The sequence below is a fragment of the Microcaecilia unicolor genome, chromosome 1, assembly GCF_901765095.1.
Source record: "Microcaecilia unicolor chromosome 1, aMicUni1.1, whole genome shotgun sequence".
NCBI lineage: Eukaryota > Metazoa > Chordata > Amphibia > Gymnophiona > Siphonopidae > Microcaecilia > Microcaecilia unicolor.
In genome coordinates, this window is record NC_044031.1 from 231,275,753 (window position 1) to 231,288,532 (window position 12,780).

Consider the following 12,780-nt stretch of genomic DNA (forward strand, 5'->3'; position numbering starts at 1 on the left):
GTCTGTGTGAGACAGAGTTTGTGTGTGTGTGTTGCAGGGGCCTATCTGCGTGGGGCCACAGGGGCCTGGGCCCCCGCAGATTTCGCCCTGGACCCCCCTACCATCGACCCTCTCCACCTCCCCCTCCCTCCCGCACGCCCGCCACCAACCCTTCGCCGATCTTTGCTGGCGGGGGACCCCAAGCCCCCGCCAGCCGAAGTCTTCTCTTCCGTGCAGGATGCAAGTTGCAACGCTTCCTGTTCTTCTGAGTCTGACGTCCTGCACGTACAACGTGCAGGACGTCAGACTCAGAATTTGGAACTCAGTCTGACGTCCTGCGCGTTGTACATGCAGGACGTCAGACTCAGAAGAACAGGAAGCATTGCAACTTGCAGCCTGCATGGAAGAGAGGACCTTGGCTGGCGGGGGGGTTGGGGTCCCCCGCCAGCAAAGGTAAGTGACAGCAGCGGGGGAGGGTTGGCGGCGGCGGGAGGGGGTGGAGAGTGTCATTGGTGGCGGGGGGGGGGGGTGTCTGGCAGTGGCGGGGGGTCCGGAAATGGCGGGGGGGATCGGTGGCGCCGGGGGGGGGGGGGGGCTAAAATGTGCCCCTCCCTCTGGCTCTGCCCCCCCCCCCTACCGCCAGTCCAGATACACCCCTGGTGTGTTGGTGAGACAGAGAAAGTGTCTGTGTGTCATTCAGACACAGAGAGAGTGTGTGAGACCAAGACACATCGTTTGTCTGTGTGTGTGTGATGTCATCTGTGTCACTTAAGCCAAAACACTCTGCTTCTGTGTATGTGGCATTGGAGTGAGAATTCCACTGACTTGTCTTTCCCAGAAATCTCCCCTCTGCAGGACTCTGAGGAATATTATTTTAAGGCAGAGATATTGTGTCATGTGGTGGTGAAAGGTTTGGGACTGTGAGGAGTTTGTTGAATCGTCTCATGTTTTCTGCTTTTGGAACTGTAGCCCCATTTGCAGGACAATTTTAAGCTTAATTGCTGACCACCCTGTTGATTATTATTTTAAATGCTGATGCTGGTATTTTTTAAATGCATTTCTGAACAAAAATGCAATGTTATGTTTGGGGTTTTTTGAGCTGTGATCAGGCTGCTGAGCAGCCCAGGATTTCCCTGATTTGTAGGGAGTTAGAGCCCTGTATCCTCAGTTTCTAGGTACTTTCTCATCGGTGCATACTCAGGGGTAAACTGTCAGCTGAGATGCTGCCGGAGGCGGGACAGTCGCTGTGGGATCCGCTGTTCGAGCGTAGCAGGGCCAGTGTCCAGGTATCATTCCTCACCCCTTCCTCCCGGCAGGAGTGGGTAAGCCCCTGGTGCCCTAGTCACTCATGGGCTGCCTCACTTCGCTGGCGGCGAGTTGTTGGGGGCAGCCTAAGCCGGGGACGTCGCGAGCGATCCTCAGGCGTCTCGCGGGCTTCACGCAGCAGAAGAGGGGGTATCGTCAGCACCTTGGTGGGTAAGCCCCCGGTGCCCTTGTCACTCTTGTCTCCGATTCGCAGCGGAGGGGTGTTAGCATCAGTGTCTCCTGTGGCCCAGGTACAATGCCTTTCCCAGTCCGCCCTCGACGTAATCGAGTTTTGACACGAGGGCGGAGCTACACTTCCCTGTTTGCGTATTCCGCTCTGTGTAGCCCATTCGATGAGTGTCAGTGCTCCGCCCTCGACGTCATCATGTTGTGACGCGAGGGTGGGGCACATACTCATGGGGGAACAGCGGTCTATACAACTACAGAAGTTGCTGCATTAGAACGTTGGAGTAGAGAATTATGTCTGGATGAGGCGTGGCTGAGGGCGGGTCTCTGATTGAGGGTGAGTGAGAGCCTAGCCTTCGAACAGCGAACAGTACAGGGCTTCAGTGCTTCAATGCCACGGAGTGAGAGTGAGCTTCAGAACGTCGGAGGTGGGAATTATTTATATAGATTTTTTAGAAAAGAGTTATAGTCTCATAAAAATTTAGATCAAGGTTTTAAATTGTTGTATATACAAAAAATTGTGTATTAATTATTTACTATTTATTATGTTTTTATATAGATTGATTAAGACTCCTGAGGCAGGTCTTTGGGCCGAAACATGGCCGTGTCGGGTCGTTTCTTGAAAACCCTTAATAAAGTTTTGTATTCCTCCTTGGTTTATCCTCACTTTTGTTTCTATATCTCACAGTGCGTGAGGTCTTTTACCTCCTTTTTTTGCTGTTTTCAGAACTCAGCTCTGACATAGGCATGAGCATCAGATGTCACCTAATCTACTGGCACGTGCATGTGGCGACCTCTTAGCACACAGTGCCAGTGAATCAGAGACAAGTCTTACATGTGCGCATCAGTGTGTTCCAACTTCTGTTCCTTCCTTGTCTGCAGTGCTGCGGCTTGATCCCACAGAAAGACAGAGAACCGACTGGATCTTTTTTTATGTACCATTAAATTCTTTGCGAGACTGGGTGGAGACAAGTTAAATTCTTGCTGGGACAGGTGGGATAGGTTAAATTCTTGCGGGGATGGGTGGGGACGGGTAAGATTCCAGCGGGGATGGGCAGGGACGGGTATGATTTCTGTCCCTGTGAAACTCTCTAGTTGGAGTAGCCTTAGATAGTTCGGACCTATTTGGAAGATCTTATTGACAAAATGATCAGCGAGGTCTTGGGCAGTGGGAGATGTTTCCTGTGAATGTTCAAAGTACAGGTTTTTCACACATAAACAGAGGTAGCCCCTCATAAAGTATAGAATAAGTAACCACAAACTAAAAATAGAAATATGTAGACAAAAATTAAACTGAACCCCCAAGAACCCATACTCTGCAAACAGTGTAAAACCAAAGAAACAGTTACACATCCCTTTGTACCATGCAAAATATAAAAAGAGCAGATGTACATTTCAAAAACTTACAGATTCCAATAGCTACATTTAAAATTAACAAACCCCCCCCCCCCCCCCAGAATATAAGTGATACATTTTACTGGACTAACATTACATTTTTTGACTAGATTTGGGATGCAAAACCTCCTTCCTTAAGTCAGGACAAGAATACTATTACAGCATTATGCTGTCCTGACCTGAAGTAGGTTTTGGTTTCCACAAGTTAGTTTAAAAAATGTACATAGTCCAATATAAAAGGTGTCATCTTATTTTTTTTTTCATTTGTATTTATTAACTTTTAAAGTGGACCAACACTGCTACCACATTACTTTATCCTAAATTAAACATAAAATTCTTTTTTCTAACTTTGCTGTCTAGCCATTTAATTTTTCTAATTTTGTTTGTCCAAATCTCCGGTTACTGCTTTCCTGTCTTATTTTAACTCTCTTTCCAAGGGTTTCCTATCCATGTGTCATTTTTTTCTCTTCGTCTGTCTTCTTCACCTTTTCCACTATAACCAACTACAACACCGATCTGTTCCAGCTGAGCAAACCATGTATGTCCAGAGATGGGTAATTTCTATTGGGTTTAGCATCCCCAATCATTTTGAAAAGTTGACTCCTATGTCCCCATCTATTCAATCTTGCCCAATTTCTCACTCTCCCCAGCCCACAGCTTCTGTCTCTCCCCCGCCTTTATCCAGTATTGCCCCATCTTTCTGTCACTCTCTCTGTCCTTCCCCTCCCATCCAGTCTTGATTTGTTTCTTTCTCCCTCCCCACCTATCCAGTCTTGCCCAATTTGTCTCTTCCTCCAGCCCTTAGCCTCTGTCTTTCCTCCATCCAGTATTGCCCCATCTGTCACTCTATCTCCCTCTCCACTCATCCAATCTTGCTAATTTCTCTCTCCCCCCTCTCATCCACTGCAGCCCTGCAGCACAGTCTCACTCACTCACTCCTGTGCACCTCCGCTGGGCCCGCGCTAATGAACTACCATGGAAGACAGGCAGAACCCGACTCTCTGCAGTGCTGCTAATGCTTCCTGCGCCAGTCCCGGAAGTGTACATCAGAGGAGGCGGGCCTGACACAGGAAGCAGTAGCGGCACTGCAGAGAGTTGGGTTCCACCCGTTTCCCATGGTAGTTTATTAATGTGAGCCCGGATGTTCGGGCCCAATCAGCTGCAAGTTGCATCTGACATCATTTGGAAATCCTATAGAGGAGGAGAAGCAGAGAGATGGAAAATACTTTTTTTTATACTACTTTCCAAATTTGTACTTTGTTACCAAGTACAAAAGTATAACTTAGATGTAGAAGTACAATTACTTTGCTACTACCCGTCTCTGACTTTTAAACATGCTAAGCTTTTGTGTATAATGTGCCTGTGGGAAAAAATAGAACCATATTTAATAAAGATAACCAGAGAACACCTTAAGAATATTGCTACACTTTTAGCCAAAATAACCAAGTATCTTATTCAAGATGGCTTCCATGGTCACTGAATGAAATATTTCGGGACTAAAAACCACTTAAATTCACAATTCTTTCACTACTTCATGCTGTTCAGAAATCCATATTGAATTTACTTTTATGGAAAATTACGCCATACAGTTTGAAAGAAATGAGTAATTAAGCCCCACTCCCCACCAAATAATTCCTCTTCTAAAAAACAAAACAAAGCAAACTACACACAGCAGTATCATATGGGATACATTATAGGCTTCAATCTAAAAAGACTCTCCTCTATTCTGGGCCTATGAAAGCATAGCACTGTATTCAACAGATATCAGGCAATGCCATACAAATACATTTTCAGCCAAAATAAGCAAAGGCCTTAGTCAAGATGGTTCTCCCTTTTTACAGGAGGGTGGGAGACGGGACATAAGTACATAAGTAATGCCACACTGGGAAAAGATCAAGGGTCCATCGAGCCCAGCATCCTGTCCACGACAGCGGCCAATCCAGGGCTATAAACTATTTCAATTCACAATTATTTTTAGATGTAAAAGTACCATTCTGTTGTGGGACATGCTCATAAGCCACCATTAAACCACTGATCCAGAGCAATTCTCATTCAGAAGAGGGTCCTGGATGTAACACCATCCAATTTCTTCCCTTTAAAAGGGCAGTTCTATAAAAAAGCATCCATTTTTAGTTCCCAAGAAAGTGCCTGCTCTATAAAGGAAAGCAGGCACCAACATTTCTTCATAGAATACTAGCATAAGACGACACGTACACACACATATTTCAAGCGTGACTACTTATACCAGCCACAGAGCTGCTGTAAATCTTAGCTCCTAGATTGCTAAAAAAAAGTGCACATAAATTATAGTACAGTAGACTTGATTATCTAACATAATCTGGATCGACCCATAGTCAGATAATACGGAAAACACTGCATAAACCAAGGCACAGAGTTCTTGATTTTCAAAACTTTTTCTAAGACAAAGAATTTTGATAGAAATAAATGTGATGACGACACCGTGGGGGAGGGGGGGAGTCTGTTAGATATACCGATGGTCGGATTAGTGATAGTCGGATAATCGAGACTGTACTGTATTCTATAACTTATGCATGGAACTGTGTTTTCCACCCAGATTCTACCCATGTGTATGCCCATCTTCAAACTGCAAGCCATTCCATTAAGGTTACATTTTATAGAACACCATGTAGATGGAATAGTGGCATTTACACATATGTGCGCATATATGCTAGTATTCTGGTCATACACATGCCTTCTTGGTACCTACATCTTGACACCTACGCCTACACCTACCCCCCCCCCCCCTCCCTCCAACCCCAAGATCTCTAATTCTCTGAAATACATGTGGTACACAACTTACCTTATCACAGTAGTATTGATTTGAATCGTCCGTTAAGCTTCCTTTTATGACATTGTCATAGGTCTCTAAAAGCTGTTTATCCACCCCATCCAGCAGATGAGAGCCCAGGTTTCCCACTCCATTTGGTGAATGGGATGAGGAATTAGGCGAGGCTTGAGTCAGACAATTAAGAGCCTGGGTGTGTTCTAGTGCATTCCTTTATAAAAAAAAAATACAAGAAGGTAAAATCAATTTGATATTAACACAACTAAAAAAAGTAGCTAGAGAAGATGAGTATGTTAGCCCATAAAAAATATGTTATATAAGAGAGGCAATGCCTGAGGAAGGGACCTAAGAGGATCTTTCAACATCTGTAAGCCTGATAAAAGTGGAACCTCTACCTAAACTATTTGTCTGTTTCCTTGTAACTAATTTAAAACTTTCTTTTCATTTAAATATAGCAATTTCATTATGTCCTTTGTTACAAATATTATAAATAATTGTACCTTCTTATAAACCCCCATCCACTTTTAGTAATTCACTAGCCGTACAGATTCCCAAGCCATGCTTTGTCTAGGTATCCAAGAGAGCCTTAGCTGGTGAGTAACTGCCTTGCAAAAGCAATGTCAAAGAGAGTGAGAAAGAGATCACCACAGTCTCAGATGACAGACATAAAAGAAGAAAACAACTGATGCAGATTGATGAGGCTGCTGCCTGCTTCAGCACTGCTTTTAGGCTTACATGTTGGTACCATCACAGAAGCTGCATTAAAATCAGCCCACCATCTTTTGACAGCATCTACAGCCACAATAGACTATTGGCGCTTTCACCTGGCAGATGACAACTCAAGATTCTAGAGCACAGGGTAAGCAAAATAACAGTCTATAAATGTGTTTAGAAAAAAATAATGGTCTTAACTAGGGGTGTATTTAAGCACTGGATACTGGATCAATTGGTCAGTGCCCTCAATGCCGCTGTGCTTGTGCCAAACTATAAGCCCCTATGACCATAACAGGATGGTGTTACTTTAATGCTCTGTCTGATCCATCCCTCTAAAAGCAAAGGAGTTTGTATGTCAACTCCAAGGAGCCCTTTTACTAAAGTGTGGTAAACTACTGAGTAGTAAGTGCAAAGCCTGAGCAGTAACTGGGGTTGCCAACTAGCCAGTTTGGGGCCAGCCCCGCTGGATTTTCAATGGCCAGGCTGACTGCTGCCAGACCCCTAAAACTGGCAGTATAAAAAATGTGATCATTCCCCCCCCCCCCCCCCCAAGTTTGGCCAACATCTCTCTATCCCTCTCCTGCTCCCAAGTCTATCATTTTTCTCTTTGTCCCCCCTCAAGTTCAGCATCTGTCCCTTGTCTCCCCCCTACCCCAGGACCTCTGACTTTGCCTTGATCACTGCAGTGGCAGTGATAAGAAACAGACAACATCTGCTAGCATTGGGGCTATCCCTCTAGGGTGTCTCACCTCCTCTGATGCAACTTCCTCTTTCTGCATGGGCAGGGCATCAGAGGGAAAGTCCCAACGCTGGCAGACACAGTCTGCCTTAATCGATGCAGCTACTGATGATTGAAGCAAAGTTGGAGGACTGGGAGGAGGGGGAAGGAAGCAAGGGACAGATGATGGGTGAGAGAGAATATCTGAACCCATGGGGTAGGAGGGGAGAGATGCTGGAACCAAGGTATGGTGGGATGGATCTGCACGGAGGGGGGAGAAAGACTGGAGCAGGGGAGAGAGAGAGAGGGAGGGATGCTGGATCCAGGGTAGAGTGGGGGAGTGCAGGAGGAAGAGAGAACAGAGGGACAGGGCATAGAGAAGAGATGTCAGACATGGAGTAAGCATAGGGATAGGGACACAGAGGAGCAATGATGGAAAAGGGGTGGGACAGGGACACAGGGGTGTGATGCTGAATTAACGGGAAGATAGGAACAGGGACACAGAGGAGAGATGTTGGACAGGACAGATAGGATGCACAGAGAAGATAGATAATGGACATGGAGAGAAGAAATGTCAAATGGAGAGGAGACCCTGGAAAGACAGGAAAAACAGAGAAAAGCAGAAGAGTCACTTGGATCAAATCAAATGGAAAAATAAGGCTTTCAGACTACAACAGGTAGAAAGAATATTTTGAATTAATTGGAACATATCAGCTTTCAGAAATGTGCATCTCTGATATCTTGCATTTTGGTTACTGTTTCTCTAGTACTGCTATAAATGCTACTTGAGATTTACAGATTTTTGTCTTCATATCTTTATTACTGATCTGAGGTCCCTTTTTTCCTATGTGCTGAGGATCTGTGTTTTGTGCACATGACCAAGGTGCAATCTGCTAGCATGTAGTTTCTCTGTAGAGATGTAGCAGTCCTGTTTGTCCTTTTTCCCATTAGATGCTGTATTGGTGTTTTAGGGCCTGGTGTAATATTTACAGTGCATGCCTTTGAGTCCTGGGAATTAGTGCTGTTATGGTATGGTAAGGTACTGAGAGTTTTTGTGCACAGTGTTTTCCAGTGGAGGGATTATATGTTGACCTTACTGAGTGGATATGAAAACTTTAATTTCATTTTAGTTTGGCATAGCATCAGATAGGATTTGTGAAATAATCACAGAATGTACATACATGCGCCTTTTATGCTCTGAAATGTGTGTCCATTCATTTGCCTAGATTTATGGGCCTAATTAAAATAGTGCTGAAAATCAGTGCTGAAGCTTCTAACTTCTGTTCCCCGCCCTAAATCTGCCCCTTAGTGAAATTTTCAGTATAAAGTTATGCACTCAGCCCTAGCAATTTTCAAAGAGGCTAATTTATAAGCATAACTTTCAAAGTTAGGAGCACAAATCTTTTGAATATTGGTCCCTAAGTTTTCAAAGATGAGCAAAAAAAAAAAAACAACTTTCATACTGAAGTTGTTTGATACTTCTTTAAATAAATAGAGAAAGTACGGAGACTACAAAGAAAACTCACTGTGGAGAGTCCTGTTCAGATGACCTGCAAGCAAAAGAAAAAAAAAAGTTAATATTTATATCATGATCAATCCTAAGTGGAATTCAGACTACAGTAGACCTTTCTAAAGAATATTTTAAACAAACATATCTGAAATGAGGGTAGAGATATCATACATTCATAGAGAGAAAAAAAATAAAGATAAATGGAGTCATAGGACTGAACGGGCCACAATTCCTATTTGTGTCCAGACTTCTTTTTCTTAAGGCATCTCAATCACTTGTCCACTATCACCTATTTTATGCCTTTTATACAGACACCTGAAGGCATTCCACAGTCCCATAAGTATATTAAAACTCTCTTTTCAATCATTTATGCCAATAAAAAGCAATTGCAAGTCACTTATCTCAAAACAGCGCTGTTCTCTTTTTTTCCAAACGTATTTATATGGTGTCATAAGCCAGAGTGCTGAGCAGCAAACTGCAGACACAACGACTATCTGCAATACAGACTATCCAGATCATTTTCGAAAGTGATCGCTGGCCATCTTCCGACACAAATCGGGAGATGGCTGGCGATCTCCTGAACCCAGCCAAATTGGTATAATCGAAAGCTGATTTTGGCCGGGTTCAACTGCTTTCTGTCATGGAGCCGGCGAATCATCAAGGGGGCGTGTCGGTAGGGTAGTGAAGGCGGGACGGGGGCGTGCTCACGAGATGGCCGGCTTCGCGCAATAATGGGAAAAAAAAAAAAGCCAGGCTTGTAGAGCATTTTGCCGGCTGTACTTAGTCCCTTTTTTTTCCACGACCAAGTTTCAAAAAGGAGCCCCAACTCACCAAATAACCACTGGAGGGAATCGGGGATGACCTCCCCTTACTCCCCCAGTGGTCACCAACCCCCCTCCCACCCAAAAAAAAAAAATAATTTTTTTTTTTTGCCAGCCTCTATGCCAGCCTGAAATGTCATACCCAGCTCCATGATAGCAGTATGCAGGTCCCTGGAGCAGTTTTTAGTGGGTGCAGTGCACTTCAGACAGGTGGACCCAGGACCACCCCCCCTACCTGTTACACTTGTGGTGGTAAATGGGAGCCCTCCAAAACCCACTGTACCCACATGTAGGTGCCCCCCTTCACCCATAAGGGCTATGGTAATTTTTTTTTTGCCAGCCTCTATGCCAGCCTGAAATGTCATACCCAGCTCCATGACAGCAGTATGCAGGTCCCTGGAGCAGTTTTTAGTAGGTGCAGTGCACTTCAGACAGGTGGACCCAGGACCATCCCCCCTACCTGTTACACTTGTGGTGGTAAATGGGCGCCCTCCAAAACCCACTGTACCCACATGTAGGTGCCCCCCTTCACCCATAAGGGCTATGGTAATGGTGTAGAGTGGGTTTTGGGGGGGGGGTTTGGGGGACTCAGCACCCAAGGTAAGGGAGCTATGCACCTGGGAGCTATTTTTATTTTATTAATTTTTAGAAGTGCCCCCTAGGGTGCCCGGTTGGTGTCCTGGCAGGTCAGGGGGACCAGTGCACTACAAATGTTGGCTCCTCCCATGACCAAATGCCTTGGATTTGGCCGGGTTTGAGATCGCTGGCATTATTTTCCATTATGGCCGAAAACCGATGCCGGCCATCTCAAACCCGGCGAACTCTGATATTTGACTGGCCCCAACCATATTAGCGGAAAAAAAGATGGCCGTCCATCTTTTTCAAAAATACGGTTGCTCCGCCCACTTGCGGCGCCTGCCCCGAAGATGGGTGGCACCGTTCGATTATGCACTTCCACATGACTAAGCTGGTACGGGAAGCAATGTTAGATACAGTAATTATGATCAAGGTCACCGCAAGTGTCAGCTGTAGAAGCAGGATCTGAACATGTCTCCCACATCCTAGTGCATTACTCTAAGCAACAGATCACTCCCTCTCCCAAGTAAATGCTGCAAAGGACACCAAAATCACAGATCCCAGGCACATGTATCCAAGCCCTGCTTTTTTTAACCACCAAAGACTTTTGAGATCATCTATTCCCCTCTCACAAAGCATAATTATAAGTAACCCTTCCTCCTCCCAACTACAATAGCAGGCTTTCAAAAAATTTTTTATAGTCTTTATTTATTAACACCACCAATGAAAAACAGTACAAAGAGAAACCAGATGAACAAATATACTGGATTCACAATACAGTGTCAAACAAGTTCCTACCATATATCTCAAAACATCTATTCAACAAAAGTATTAGAGGGACAGGAAACTGGATTTTCATCAGTCTGTGATACTTTTTGTTGTATCAGCCTAAGAATTATCTCTGGACATCACGTCTTGTCAACAGATGGGTGCCTCTGTTACCCTCAGAAGAGAATCACTAACCACCACAACCCTTGCTTCCTGTTGGTCACTGATCCAGCAACATAGGGCTGCAAACTGGTTTTTCAGTTCAAAAGAAGGTGGAAATGGAGGTGTTGCTTCTCCAGGGAGTTGTGTCCAGCTGTCCTCTTTCAGCACAGCATTTCTTTCCCCTTTGCTAGAGATTCCCAACACCTGAAAATGCATTTCAGGGATGGATTTCTTGTTGTCACAGATGTTTCTTAGTCTTGCCACATCCTCTCTTAATTTTTGTACTCCTTTCATGAGGGATTCATTGTGCATACATCTTGCACATGAAACCAGTTCCTCCCCCTGGATCAAGCATTCAGGCTGGACAGAGGCAGAAGCTTCGAGGGTATGATGTTTCTTAGCCATACTGCAACTGTAGGAGTATTTTGTACCTGTGGATATAAAACAGGAAAAGACCTACCAAAGTCCCAGCCCTATTTTTTCCTTCAACTGATCTGTAAGTTACCAGTAGCAAGTAGTTACTTTCACGTGTGATCCAAGAAACCTCTTCCGATTTCCTTTGTGTATAGTTCTACTTACTTCCTTGACTATTATTGAGGGATACAGTCAGTGGTGTGCTGGGAAATTTTTAACAGGCTCTCTCTGGGCATAGCCAGCCCTGCAGTTTGGGGGGGGGGGGGGCCCAAGGTGAATTAGTGGGGCAACATATTCCTCTCTCTCTTCCCTCCCCCCATGCGGGCACACCAGGCATACCTTTGCTGGCAGGGATACCGAGCCCCACCAGCCAAATATATGGTCTACCGCCACTCTCTGCTGCTTGTTTCTGGCTCTGAGCAGCATGCCAGGAATTCCTGCATACTTGCTCGAGAAGTCCTGGCAAGCAGCAAGGAGCAGCAGCAGTCCATTTATTTGGCTAGCGGGGCTTGTTATCTCTGCCAGCAAAGGTAAAGGAGTTCAGAGACACCAAGGGTGGCCCATCAAAAGCTGGAGATTTACCACCGCTATTCTGGAGATTGAAGGCCACTGAGTGAGGTTTTTCTTGTGGGGATCCATATATATATTGCAAAAGTAAACAACAACTTCTACAGAGTACATACAAAACAATTATTTTCTCATTTCCATCTTCCAGAATTCCAGACAGCAGATGTACAGATCAGCAGGACCCAATGCACTCCAAAACAAGTAAAGCCAGAAACACAGTTTATACCTAATTATTCAGCCATCTTTAGGATTCACCTTTGCATTTAAAAAGCAAAACCATGTGCATGTGAGGACTGGATATATGAACAAAAACAAAGTTTATAGAAATGCCCTTAATATGTAATTATTGGTAGCAATAATGAAACAGTGATAGAATATTCACATAGCAAGCAGCCTGAGCCAACAGATTTATTTTCCATTGAACATAATTAACTTTGTATGAACTTGGCAGCTAATAATGTGCTGAACTGGACAATGTTGGTACATTTAGACCGACTCTGGACAGAACTTCTGCATGAAGGAAGCCCTTCCCTCATTATACAATACCTCATTGTGAAATAGCAGTAACAAAAATAGGCAAGTTCATGTTTATAATCTACCCCTGCAATCCACAAAACAAAAGGAGAAAGTTCCCACATGCCATCTTTTTCTTTTGATGTAGGCACAGGGCAAAAAAAAAAAAAAAATGTTAAATGCTCCCAGGTTTCAACCTAATTTTTTAAAAATTGTATTTAATTGTTGCATACGGATATGATACTAGGACATTTACCATGGTTTAGAGCGTTGTCACAGGGCATAATTTTTCATTACTGCCTGTTAGTTAGTAAACAGTTGTATAGTTATATTGAGACTTGATAGC

At 44.4% G+C, this 12,780-nt stretch overlaps 1 protein-coding gene across 3 annotated transcripts in view; it reads right to left on the reverse strand.

Annotated features, from left to right (window-relative positions):
* The window catches only part of PTPN3 (protein tyrosine phosphatase non-receptor type 3), a 694,116-nt gene that overhangs the window by 161,593 nt on the left and 519,743 nt on the right, over nucleotides 1-12,780 (reverse strand). For all 3 annotated transcript variants that reach the window (XM_030204676.1, XM_030204692.1, XM_030204685.1), the window contains exons 15-16: nucleotides 8,630-8,653; nucleotides 5,687-5,882 (exon numbers count right to left, since the gene is read on the reverse strand). In XM_030204676.1, the coding sequence (XP_030060536.1) occupies nucleotides 5,687-5,882; nucleotides 8,630-8,653 (220 nt within the window). The remainder of the gene's footprint in view (nucleotides 1-5,686; nucleotides 5,883-8,629; nucleotides 8,654-12,780) is intronic.